Source organism: Chelonia mydas, chromosome 2 (assembly GCF_015237465.2).
Source record: "Chelonia mydas isolate rCheMyd1 chromosome 2, rCheMyd1.pri.v2, whole genome shotgun sequence".
In the NCBI taxonomy this organism is placed as follows: Eukaryota; Metazoa; Chordata; order Testudines; family Cheloniidae; genus Chelonia; species Chelonia mydas.
In genome coordinates, this window is record NC_057850.1 from 210,909,659 (window position 1) to 210,924,059 (window position 14,401).

The 14,401-nt window shown below is 38.3% G+C and overlaps 1 protein-coding gene across 9 annotated transcripts in view; it reads right to left on the bottom strand.

The window, feature by feature from the left end:
* Positions 1-14,401, bottom strand: part of PHF14 (PHD finger protein 14) — a 298,225-nt gene that overhangs the window by 142,831 nt on the left and 140,993 nt on the right. For 8 of the 9 annotated variants that reach the window (XM_037890608.1, XM_027827236.2, XM_037890605.2 and 5 more), the window contains 2 exons: positions 2,703-2,753; positions 2,442-2,563 (listed from right to left, as the gene is read on the bottom strand). The exons of the other annotated variant lie outside the window; for it this stretch is intronic. In XM_037890608.1, the coding sequence (XP_037746536.1) occupies positions 2,442-2,563; positions 2,703-2,753 (173 nt within the window). The remainder of the gene's footprint in view (positions 1-2,441; positions 2,564-2,702; positions 2,754-14,401) is intronic. 9 annotated transcript variants of the gene reach the window in all.

Here is a 14,401-nt window from a genome sequence, read left to right on the forward strand (position 1 = left end):
GAGGTAATATGGGCCCAAGCCCAATAGAAAGGGGACAGCCAGTCCACAAAGATAGGGGAGGATGGATCCAGACACTGTCCTGGTGCACCGTCCTTGGGCACACCCTCAAAAGGCCTGTTAAGACCCAGGCAATTGTCTAGCGGGCCAAGACTCATGGGCCAATGAGGGCTGGGGAGGAGGCCTCCTTTTGTAGCGCTTACCCTGCTTCTTATTATAATCCTGCCTCCACTGAGGTTAGTAGAAATGAGGCAAAGGCTGGGGCTTAAAGTGCCTCCTCAGCTGGGCTGGGGTGTGTAAGCCTAGTGACTTAAGGTGGCTCTCAAATCCTCTAAGCTGTTGAGCTAAGAGTCTGTCTGCTCTGAAGAGAGAGACATGCTCTCGAAAGGAAGGTCCTGAATTATTTACTGCTCTTCATGTGGAAGTCCGGTTTTGCACTGAGGGAAGAGGTGGGGGAATCCTACCCTCCAACGCGATAGAGTACAACCTCCTTGTCTGAGGTGCTTGAGCCTGATGCAAAGCCTAGGGGTCCAAAAAGGCCATTGAACAGGTACCTGCCACTGTGCGGGACAGGCCACTGGTGGAAACCCTTGGCTCATATCAGCCATCAGGTACCAGCAGTCAGAGCATTGCCGGCTCCTGCAGGAACTGTTGCACTCTTGTTCGGAATTCGATGGTGAGAAGTCACTCCCCGATGACCTCAGGGGAGTGGTACCAGATGGTATCAGAGTGGTGCCAGGAGGGGGGTGACTAGTGCTGCAAAATCATCACCGGTTTTCCCTTTGACGGCACCTGTGGCCAATGCTGTAGCCATTCTCGTTTCTAGTACCTGTTCCTACCTGATGGGGGAAACAGCAGGTTTCTTCCTGCCTCAAATGCTTCTGGCGTAGATCGAAATGCCATCACTGCACTCCTATGGCTCTCATTCGGAGGAGAGTCCAATGATACCAGACTCAAAAGTTCCCCTTGCTAGGCTGGAGTTGACAGTACCAGACTGGCAACCATTGAGCCTGAGTGGCCTGACATGCATCTCACTCTGCCAGTTTCCTTGTGACTGGAAGGCTTCTGAATTGGAGAGTGTTCCCTATCCATCTTTTGTTGTTTCTTCGGCACCGAGCATCCCCATGAGGGGTAGATCTTCTCTGCATCGGAGATCCCTGGTGATGCCAAGAGTCCTGGGACACAGACGAGGAGTCCTTTCTTGGTGCCGGAGTGGCTTGGCTACGCTGCCTGTCTCTCAGAGAAGCCAGCATGCTTCTAACCAAGATGGAGGGGCTCAGTACCGAGTAGCGACTTGGCTCCCGAGAGGGGACCGAAGAGCAACCTCCATAAGGAGGAACTCAAGTCTCTGGTCCCTGTCCTTTTGGATACAAATCCTGTTGCTGTCCCGCAGGTGAGATTCCCCCACAAACTTAAGGCAAGGAGAGTGGGGGGTCACTAATTGGCATGGGTTTATGCCAAGTCTCACACGGCTTAAACCTCGTAGACCGAGGCATGCCATAGTGCCGGGGAAGAGGAAACGCCAGTAAGCAGGGTCCTAGTCTATTACTACCATCTAACACTAAAACTATAATATCTACTGTTTTATGAACTATATACAGGAAAAAGAGACAAAGTCCACTGAGCAGAGTACATGTATGAACGCAAAGATGAACAGAAGTTCCAGCAACCGTCAGGGGTGGTAAGAAGGGACTGAGGGGGTGGTGGGTCAGCAGGCCCCTATATAGCAGCGCTATGAGGGCGCAACTCCAGGGGGCACCAGACCCAATCCAACAGATACCACTGAGGGAAAGACTTTCTGGCGGCAGTGCATGTGGCGTGTGCACACCTACATTGAAATGGATATGAGCAACCATGGCTGTTCACTCCCTGATCACTCCCCTCTTGGCTTAGACTCCTGACTATAATGCTGTGCTTGTTAAAACCCACATGCAGGACAGCTTTTCACCTTTCTTCCATATGAGAAGCATTTACTATGGTGTGGAGCGACAGGGGACTATTAAGACATTTTTTTAAAATGTGTATGTTCCTCGCAATAACGTTCACTTTACCTCAGAACAATGTTACCAAAGCTAATTGATTTAATGTTTTTTACGTAAGGGAAGTACTGTAACTCTAATATTGGAATACCTTGATCAAATTGCCTGTTTGTTTATCTTTGTGACCTGTTATAAAGTATAGGCAATTCACCCTGACAAAAGAAAATGAATTCTCTTGTGTTAGAAAAACAGATTATGTTGCTTATTTACATCTAAATCTTAAGTGTAAATGTGTGTGGCAGGTCAATAAGTGGATCAAATCAATGTTTCCGAAGTAACGTTCCCCTAAATCAGATTTTTTTAAAAGCATTCTATATTGTGATTTTCCTCATTACGGCTATGATGAGAAAGTGATGAAGATAGAACTTTAATCCCCTGTGGAAAAGGTCACAGTATTAAGCTTACCTGACTAGATTTTCATTGTCTCCAGTCCCCTTGCACGTAGCACATTCAGTTCTTAAATCCTCTGACTTGGGCTTCTTTTGTAGAACAGACTGCCTTTGCCGTCTTTCTCTAGGAATACGTTCCTATCACAGAAGAAATCAGAAGAAAGGGGTGGGGAGAGGGAAAGCAAACATTTTCAATTATAGTACTGAAGGCAACATTACACACCTGAAGTTTAATATTTTGTGAATCTAAGTTAAAAAAATACACTATTATCCCAACCTCAGGCTTTTCTTCTTCAGGCACAAAACTTCGTTTTCGTCCTCTAGTTCTCTAAAAGAAAATACATTTAGAAATTAATTTAATTTAACACAAAATGTCTTTACAATTAATCTACTGTTCACAAAAGACATATCTGCAGAAATTTGTTAGAACGTAAACTACTGAACAAATGCAAAGATAACTACAATCGTAAACATTAGAGCATTTTCCTTAGTCTTTTGGAAACTATTCAATACACAGCAACATCAAAAGAGTATGTGATTACATCTATTTAATGTATTGGATTGGAAGTGTGGATTCTTGTTCCAGCAAAATAAATTTCAATGGTTTTCTTCTCAGACATATTCTAGAAAAATACATAAACCTTCTATAGACCATTGCAACCTAACAAATATATAATTTACACATATATGGGAACAAACTATTTGTAAGAGTAGAGTCCAATTCCTCAAGCATGTATACAAGTGCTATGCTAGATCTACTAGCTCTAATCAAGATACTGTACTGTTATTTATCTGCATGAAATGTCCTGTAAAGCACTTTAAACCTAAGCTCAAATCTTTGACCCCTCTAGAAAGTTATTTCAGTTCCCCCTCTGCTTCATCTGAGCAGAGAAATCCATATTCTATGATGTTATCCAATATCTTTTATAGGCAGAGCCAAGATCAACATATTTACTTATCTAACTCACCTACCCTTCATGAGAAGAGGGCCAGAACACACTCCTAAAATTGAAAGCTTTTGAGGGTAAAAATAAAGCTGTAAGCATTATTTCTTCTACAAATATAAAAGATCAAAGTGCTGTGCTAGCACAGATCTGCTGTGGAAATAATTACAACAGGTGTGCCGTGTCACGACAAGAACAGCTACTGTGGCCAACTTTAATCATGACATCAATGAATACAAATCACTGTTTTATTAATATAATTTCCTCACCTTCCACTCCCACTCCATAATCTGATTAAGAAATGTGAAAAAAATGAAATGCTTATAGAATATAAAAGCTTGGACCACAATTTTCAAAAATAAGGAGGGGGCTAAAGTTAGGGTCAAAATCCATATGTAGGCATCTTACCAATGTTCAAAAGTGCAGAGCACTCAGTGGGGTCAAGGGATTCTGCTAGAAGCTCAACAGTGAGAAAACCAACCTTATTTAGGTTCCTGGATATGAATTTAGAAGCCTAACTTTAGGCCTCTATTTTTGAAAATCTTGACCTGATTATTCTAATACACACAGAACATACATATATACCTATTTTTTGTGTGTGACAATAAATAATAAGGTTTTACATTCCATAACCATCCTAAACTATGGATTTTCTTTTATATACATAACAATGTATATAACACCATTAATTGTGTGTACGAGTATATTATACAAACAATTTTATTATATATTTTCTTTATGCTCCAAGGATATTACAATTTAATACCACAGATCTGAAATTAATAGGAAATAAAAATTTTGATAATACTATGCATGTGCATTGTCTCTTCGCTTACTCAGAATGAATTAACATTTAAACAAACAAATGGCAAAAAAAGGTAAGTTGCTATTAGTTGCATCTCTCCAAATCTAATTCATATTTAAGTGAAAGAAATGTTTCTGTTCTGGGGAAATTAAAACTGTTCAATGTTAAATAGGACAACTAAGTCAAACCCCGCAAAACCTTTTGTCAAATTGAACAGCTTTCGATGTATGTGGACAGAAGTGCATGGAGAGAGTGATGCCAATAACTATCTGGCAGATGTTCGTAAAGCTGCAGCATTAACTATATAGCAGTATTCACAAATACATATGGAAAGATTAGGCAGATATCTTTTTGAAATTATGAAACAAAGTACTGAAAACAAATCATACATTAAAGCACTCAGAATATATAAAAAGAAAATATGCAACATATTTAAACAGTGTGAATTTAATACCATATGTTTTCATTGGCTACTAGCACACAACAGATGGAATAGTTATCACCAAAAGTGAAAACTATTCCAGCATTGCCAATTGACTGTAGAATATAATTTAATTTACTTTATACTAACAGTGCTAAGGGGGAAAAAAACATACTATAATACAACGTAAGAGGTTTCAGTGATCTCTACAGCAACAAATTTTAAGGTTTCAAATCAAGTAAGCAAGTCACACACAGAAATCCACCTTGAGAGAGTCACTACATTTATCTCTCTTAAACCACAGTATTAACTGTAACCTTCATGTGCTAAACAACTGGCACAAGCTGAATAACACCCTTCCCCTCATCGCCCCCAAAAAACCATTCTAGAGAACAAGAAAAGAAAATGAAGCTGGGAAATTCAGAGATCATTCCAATAATCAACTTTTGATACCACAAATGTTAAAAAGAATGTTTTGACACACTGCTGGTTAGCCATTTATAGCTAGTTGATGCATCTGTATTACAGCACTGCAGGAGAGCAGGTTAGAATATCTGAGTCCTATGAAAAAAGAAAAGGAGTACTTGTGGCACCTTAGAGATTAACAAATTTATTTGAGCATAAGCTTTCGTGAGTCCTATGAGTAGGTCTACACTTATGGCGGCGTGTAGAGTACAGACACTGCACATCCAGCTAGCGCAGGGATAGCAGTGTAGACAGTGAGGCATTAGTTAGATGAATAGACTACAGACACACCAGAACATTAAAGAATAAACCCTACACGGCTTTCTACATGCCCAAGCCGGGCTTCCTACATTACACTGCTATTTTTAGCAGTGTAGTGTCCCACTGTCTCCCACTGCCAAAGTCCTTCTCTTCTGCAGTGAAAGACTCCGGCAGCAGAGAAAGGCTCCAGCGGTGGGGAAAGGCTCTAGTAGCTGCTTTCTGCTAAAGCCTTTACCTACTGCCTCCCTCCTGCCAGAGTCTTTCATTGCGGAAGGGAAGGACTTTGGCAGTGGGAGACAGCCATGTGTAGCTGCATACCACAGTGTGGACGCAGCTTGCCTTTCACTGCAGCGTGTAGCTATATGTACCTACCCTACATACTGCTGCAAGTGTAGACAAGTCCCATTGTGATCATTCCTGGGGTACCCAGGGTTGTGAGGCACCTCACCACCACTTGCCTTTAGCATGAGTGAGCCTTGTCTGTGCCTGCTGTGGATCAACTCCCTGTAACTACCAGCCTCGGGCAATACAGGCAGCACCTTCCAGGCCTCCACAGGCTTTGCCCTCTCTGTACAGGTTAGCAATAGACACGCACCAACACCCTGAGTTCTCTGAGAATACATCTGGAGTGCTCAGCCCCTGTTCCACAGAACTCTTATAGACACTGTTCCCAAAGTAATAGTACACATCAGCTTCTAAGAGTCAACTTAGGATCACCACTTTGTTTAACACATAATACTGAGATTACAGAGATAATGAAAACAAGAATAAATTTATGATTAAAGAACAGGGATTCAAAAGACAGTGAGTAAGAATATAGGAAACAAACAGTTACATATCAAACAAAATCATAACATGCTTCCTAGAGACTAAACCTAACAAACAAGCCATTCCCCTATCTACTACAAGATGGCTTACCCCCAGTTTTTCCCCCCAACATGGTTGAGACACCTTCTCATAAAATCAAGCCTGCTGGCAGGTCGTCCTCACAGATTGAAGGCACACCTGGGGGATTCATCAGTACCCTAGACATAGTTTCAAAAGTTCACTTAAAAGTTTCAGCCCTGAACAATATAACTCCTGCTGCTTTTGTTTTTTTCTCCAGCACCCATAATATATTGATTAGAATTTTGCTCACACTGTGAATGGGCATTCATTGTGAAGGATACAATACTCAATTTGCATATAATCAGCCAGAGTGAGAGAAGTATCTCTCTCTTAACCTGTCTTAACTTGCAGACCTAGAGAACATGATTTTTAATATATATACATAATTTCAGATATTTTCTATATATACATCTCACAATAATTATGATTGACCAATGTGACACAGGCTTTTATTACAGACCTTACATGGCATTCTTTTGGTGAACCCAGGGATCCCTGTACCCCGATGTATCCCTGTGCCCCAGGCCGTTGGCATCAAGAGGTCACACCTATGTCACCAAGTAACCAAACATTCATTGATTACAAATGAGATAGTTCAGACTGAGAAAAGATTTCAGTTGCTCCTAACTTTCCCTTATAATCTGTCATCCTTCTCTGTACCCCCTCTAATTCTCAGATATCCTTTTAGAGAGTGGGTGATCAGTCCAGGACACAGTATTCTACATAAGGATATACCATTATTTTATATACTGTGTCCAATTCTGGCTGCCACGATTTAGGAAGGATGTGAACAAATTGGAGAGTGTCCAGAAATGAGCAACAAAAATAATAAAAGGTTTAGAAAACCTGACCTATGTGAAAAAGTTTTAAAAAACTGGACATGGCTAATCTTCAGAAAAGAAGACTGAGGAACCTGATCACAGTCTTCAAATAATTTGAGGTCTGTTACAAAGAGGATGGTGATCAATTGTTCTTTGTGACCATTTAAAGTAGGACAAGAAGAAATGGGTTTAATCTGCAGCAAGAGAGATTAAGGTTAGATATTAGGAAAAGCTTTTAACTGTAAGAGTAGTTAAATTCTGCAATAGACTTCCAATGGAAATGATGGAAGTCCCATTATTGGAGAGTTCTAAGAACTGGTTGGACAAAAACCTGTCAGGGATGTTCTAGGTTAACTGTTCTCAAATTGGGATCTACAGACCCCCTGGAGTACTTACAGACTGTACAGGTCTGCAAAATATTACAAAAAAAACCCCAAAATCTCATCTCATGTCTGCACTGCCTAACGATTAAAACAGATAAATCTACTATTTCTGTTTATATAACATATTCCATGGTGAATGAACACTACCATAACACTCACATTGTATAAGCATCAATGTAAAAAAATCTCACTGCTTTGCTTCAGCAAATCAGAAGCGACATCTGGTTTTTTGATGACTGATACCATCATTGGTGGGTAGAAGTGGAATATGTTTTTACAGCGTGTAAGCAAATTACATTGTAAATGGATATGTTTTTAAAACATCCTCATACAAGTACTGCTAGTTGTGCTGACGCCATGGACAATGCAGAGTCAAGAAGTAAGAAACAAATGAAGAACAGAAAGTTTGACGAAAGTTATATTGATTTTGGTTTTATGGAATTTAGTGATGGATGACTGCAATTTATTGTATGTTTACAAATCCTTTCAAACAAAGCAATGAAACCTGCAAAGTTGAAATGACACCTCACAACAAGGCACCTGAAGTATAAAGATAAATCCAGAGACTTTTTTCAATGAAAGAAAGAACACAATTGATAGAAAATTCAAATGACAAACGTAACACTGGTTCCAGAAAAGGCTCTGAAAGCACTTTTGTTAACATTGCTTCAGATTGCGAAGAGTTAAACATCCCATACCATTGGAGAAGAACTGATTCTTCCAGCTGCTATAGAAATGTGCAAAATGATGGTAAGCGAAGATGCAGTAAAGAAACTTAAGGTGATACCACTTTCTAATTACGCAGTTAGTAGGAGAATTGAAGAGCTTTCAAATGATGTAAAATGCCAAATAACTGAAAGACTACGTACAACTGAATAGTTTGCAATTCAGCCCTATGAGACAATTGATGTTGCTAATGCAGCACAATTATTAGTTTTTGTTAGGGATGCTTTGCTGGGGGGAAGATTTTCGTTTTTGTCAGGAGTTACCAGAACAGACAACAGATCAAGAAATATTCAAATTATTGAATGATTTCATGAAAGCTGAATCGCTGAATTAGGAGAAATGTGTTGCTGTTTGCACGGATGGTGCTGCTATTATGACAGACAACAGGAGTGGTGGTATGGCAACAATATGAGCAATAAACCCACAGGTAATTGTAACACACTGTAACCGACTGTGGCAGAGTACTTCAGTGTTTACTTTAAAATATAAACATGGAGGAATATGATTGCATTCTGGAGCCGTTCTCAACTTCTGCTGTGTCATTTTGCTGTTTGAGTGGAAAAGCAGAACAGTTACTGCTCGAACTATCCTGTGACCACACACTGAAAATTAAGTTTCAGGAACAGTGACCCTGCCAATTTTGGCCAACTGTTACTGCAGTGTACCCACTTTTAGTTATAGAAGCAATGAAAGTACTGCTACCTTTCCCAACAACATATATATGTGACATATCATTCTCTGCCGTGACAGCTATGAAGATAAATTTCAGGTCATAACTGGAAGTGGAGAATGATTTACAAGTTTGCTTGCCAGCCATCACACCAAGTATAGACAGACTCTCCAGTAAGAAGCAGGCACATCTCTTGCTTCTCCATCTCATGATATTTGTAAGTAGTCTTTGTGACGTTGCACTCTATATGATTTTATGAAAGTATGCTGATGAGTGTGAATATAATGTAACTAAAATATGCTTCATGCAAAAGGTCTCTTCTAAGGTATCATTACAAAGCTTATAATCTACTGAGTGTGGTCATCCTATTTGTATAAATGTATCACTCTTGTATCTGAAACTAGAAATATGAAATGTAACTCTGAGGGCCTATTGTAATTATCCAAAGTGTGGGCCATTAATGGTGGTTTGGAATCTTGGTGGCTCCCATCAACCAGGACAATTGACTGCGGATGGCTCTGTTTGCAGGCAGGCCTTCCTATGAGTCAGGCTGGGAGGAATGAAGGCTTGGGGTCTCACAGGACATGTGATCATGTCACCTGAACTGGAATCCATCTTTAACCTGGGGTCTTTCCATTGAGAAGGAGGGGTGGGAACCCAGAGCGACAAAGGATTTCCACCTTATGCAAAAGATATATAAGTGGGTGGAACAGACCAAAGGCAAGCAATCATGAGGAATTCCCTAGCTACCACCTGAGCTGGAACAAGAGCTGTACCGGGGAAAAGATTGCATCCAGACTAGAAAGGTGTCTGGTCTGTGAAATAAACTTATTGAAACATCTCTAAGGATGAGATTTTATCTGTATTCAGTTTTTATTACTGTACTAGAATTAGACTTGCATGTTTTATTTTATTTTGCTTGGTAATTCACTTTGTTCTGTCTGTTACTACTTGGAACCACTTAAATCCTACTTTCTGTATTTAATAAAATCACTTTTTACTTATTAATTAACCCAGAGTATGTATTAATAGTTGGGGGGGCAAACAGCTGTGCATGTCTCTCTATTAGTGTTATAGAGGGTGAACAATTTATGAGTTTACCCTGTATAATCTTTATACAGGGTAAAACGGATTTATTTAGGGTTTGGACCCCATTGGGAGCTGGGCATCTGAGTGTTAAAGACAGGAACACTTCTGTAAGCTGCTTCTGTAAGTTAAGCCTACAGCTGTTAGGGGACGTGGTTCAGACCTGGGTCTGGGTTTGCAGCAGGCTAGTGGGTCTGGCTCAAACCAGGCAGGGCACTGAAGTCCTAAGCTGACAGGGAAGGAAAGCAGGGGCAGAAGTAGTCTTGGCACATCAGTTGGCAACCCCCAGGGGGTTTCTGTGATCCAACCCGTCACACTCTTATACTCTTTTTATTAAAGCATTACTAACAGTACATGTTCTATGATGTACACACATACTTTTGTCAATCAGTTTCTCAGTTGGGGGTCCATGATTAACACTGCATTTGAAAAGGGCTCCATCAATAAAAAAAAAGTTTGAGAACCTCTGGTCTAGGTGTACTTGGCTCTGCCTCAGTGTAGGGGGCTGGATTTGATGATGTCTTGAGCATCCTGCACTACATTTCTATTATTCTATAATTTTAATATTTTCTGTACTATTTTCCATCTTATTCCTTATACATCTTAGTCATTTATTTTTTTTGACTGCAGCTGTACATTGAACAGTAAATTGTCCACAGTAATGCCAAGGTCCCTTTTCAGAGTTCCTCAGTTAATTTAGAAACTTGCCAGGCGTATGAGTAGTTAATATTTCTCCCTCATATATGCATTATTTTACATTTATTAATGTTGAACTTCATTAGCCACTATGTTGCACATTCACCTAATTTAGTTAAGTTCCTCATAGTCTTCCCTGGACTCTACTAACCTAAATAACTGTATCATCTATACATGTTGCTAACTTGCTGTCTACCCTCCTTTCCAGATTATTTATAAACAGATTAAACTACACTGAACCCAGTACGAAACTTGGAGGAAATATGGAAACACGCCACTGTTAACATTTTGCCACAAGGAAAATTGATCATTCATTCCTATTCTGTTTCCTATCTCTTAGCCAGTTTTCAAACAACGACAATATTTACCTCTCATGCTATTACTATTTCATTTCTTTAGTAGCCTCTTCTGAGGAACCTGATAAAACGCTTTTTGAAAGCTTAAAAGAACTTCAACTAGTTCATCTTTATCCATTACTTAATTGATATATTCAAAGAATTCTAATACATGAGTGAAACATGATTTCTCTTCGCAGAAAATGATGGTGAGATCCTATCATATCATGTGTAGGAAAGTCTTTACACACATGATGACACTTAAAAACACAAATGTAGACAATATGGTAAACACATATTTCTGCTATCAACTTGCATTTTCTACTTCTAGAGGGCCATCTGGAAATTGATATCAATGTAGTTTATTTTTACTTTGTTGCATTGTATTTTGCAACTTGTTCTATAATATGTTTAAATCATAAGATTATATCATTTTTCAAAGTAGAATGTTTCACTTTGACTTTACCCTTTGCATGCCATTTCATATTTTACTTATTATTTATTTTTTTAAAAATATATGTAGACAACCTGCTAGAAGAATTAGCAAAATAACAAGCAGTGAGTAAAAGGGTTAGTTACAAGTCACATCTCTCATTAGCAATCAAACCCAACTGTGCAGATCAATATGGCAATAAGTTCATATAGCTGAGGTAACCTTCACTTATAGAAAAAGAGTAGATTTCTCTCTCTTTGGAACTCATTAGCAGGGGATAACCAGATCACAGGACAGATTCAATTTCAATTCCCTAAAGCAGAAAAGCTCCATAAACAGAGCCCTTCATTACTGCTGCAGTTGTTTGAAAAATGAAGATAACATTTTACATTTGAGTAATATGTAAACCATCTTAAAAACAATTTCTGATCCCAATACATGTACACATACTCCCAGAATAAGGAGCTAATGCAAAGTCAGTAAAATCTGTCAAATATATACAGAACATAGAGAAAGTTGAGCACAGAATTATTATCCTTGCTTAGAATTCCTATGAAATCCCAAAATTCACAGCTTGTAGATTAATTCATTAATAATTTCAATTCCAGTACTCTAACAATTTCCTTTTCCTACTTCAGGCCCTGATCCTGCAAACTCCTCTGAATAGTCAGATCTCTGCATGGAGTATTAATTAATTTCAAGGAGGCTCTGACAGGAAACAGGGTTGTGACCAAGCAGAACCAATAATAGGACTGCGGTCTTAGCTATTATAGGAGGAACTGTTACCTGCGCGCCCCATGACCCAGGACATGGCCCACCCTTTTATACCCCTCTGTATATAACAGCCTTATGCTGATGCCAGCTAGCTAATGTAGTTAGTCCTATTGCTCAAGTGGCAGAGGTCTATGCTGAAATACTGAAAGTTTAAGATTCAGTCCCTCCTTGTGATGCACAGTTGGGGAGTGCTGTGACAGTTCTACGTAATAGTTTGTTTTAATCTTTCAAAAAATACTGGAAAATAACATACAAAAATTATGTTAAAAAGTTATTTAATTTCTGAAATCAAATATTTGAAAGTTCGGAAATGCAGCCTTAATTCTGCTGCCTTAGGCATATGCTTTACAAAAGTCTTTAATTACATGATCACATACCATTTTTCCCCCAGAGAAGCTTTGTTTCATTGAACATACAAGATAGACACACATGGGGCAGAATTAAGGTTGCACGGGAAACCTTAAATCTTGCATTTCCTAATTTTGTGCACTTGACCTAGCAACCTATATAATTATCTTTTAATATATGTATATTTTCATACAAAAAAAATCTATCAGAAAGAGTACTAGGCACTTCACAGACAAGAAAAACAAAGATTCCTGTCATAAAATTCTTACAATCGAAACACAGAATGTATAAAAAAGTCAAATGTAATGAACCAAAATAAAACTGAAATAAAAGATTTAATAATCAATGTTCATATATTTCTAACACATTATGAACCTAACTAGAACAAATCCAAAACCATTTTTATATAATATTTAAAAATAACATTCAACAGTTAAATAAAATACAGTTAAATACCCAGATGAACATATCTTTGTAAGAGGTTTTCTTGCCATTTGGAATTATTTCTTAGTAGTAGTTTCCAAAATTTACAAAAATATATACAATCGGAAAACAATCCCTGCCCCAAAGTCTACAAAACTAAGCACCTAACCCTAACTTTACTAGCATACTGTTAAGGTGTTTAAAGGATCAAGCCTTGAAATAACAAATATTTAAAAGTATATGGGCCACTTAAAAATCTCTTCTGTCAGAATTTGTCACCTACAATTGTTACAAACAATATCTAATGTTATTATAAATGAAAAGATCAGAGGAAAAAAAACTATTTGTACAGTTTATTTATTTTTCACATCTGACAGCCAGTTTCATTGCTTTCCATCTCCAGTTAGGTCCTGATCCTGCAGACACTTATACACTCTGGTAATTTTAGCCTAGTGCATAGTCCCAAATCTCATGCAAGACTACTCAACTGTGTAAAGTTATTTTTGTGTGACAGTGTTGCAAGGTTGGGGTCTTAGTTTCCCCAGTTTATGTGGGTCTTTCAAAACGCATGAGAGAAAAAACATGTACACAAAATAGGAAAAATGTGGCAACCATAAAAAACGGCAGAGAACTCAAGGGTGAGGGTAGCACAGAAACTACATTTAACTTTTTAAAATTGACTAGATTTCAAATTGATAGTAACTTTTAAAATAACATTAACTTAACCAGAAATGTGACTGAGGTAGGTCAATATTAATATATTATTTCCTTGATAATAATGGTAACTAAATAAATTGCTTTTTATCATTAAACACCTACATATGTGCTATGTAATGCATAGGGCAACTAAGAAAGCTGTGTTAAGGGAGCTATTATGTTATTATTGTTTTCCCATTAGATTTCACAATCTTCAAAAACACTTTGTCTTTCTGGATAACTGACCTTGGCAAACCAACACTAAATAAGCCTTTTGGGCATTTATGTCTGAAATATTAAACTTTTAACAGTACATACATCTTTAGAACACTGAAATTTTAAATCAGATTCACGTTTGTTTCAAATGAATTTCCACTGATAAGAACTTTACTTGAAAACCTACAAAATCCATCACTCAATGTTAATTGCCAACAATCACCATCTACACAGATACTTTTTGTCCCAATCAAGCACTGACCTTGCCCAACCTTGATTGGCTTGGAAAATGTCACAGAATCTTAGCACAGGGTAGTATGATTGTAGCAAGACATACCTATGACTTCACTCATACTGGTTTCACAAGTAAAATATTACTTTCTATATCATACTATTTTTTCTTCGAATAGAGTTCTTAAAAACAAAACAAAAGACCCAATGTTTTGAAATAGGGACACAATCTCCATTTACGTGAGGTGTCAGAGGACCAGACACTACATTCTTTTAATTAAGAAAAAATGTAAGTGTTTAAATTGCCCTATTTTATTAGCAGATATTCCCAAAGGCAATGTGGGATGAACTAAA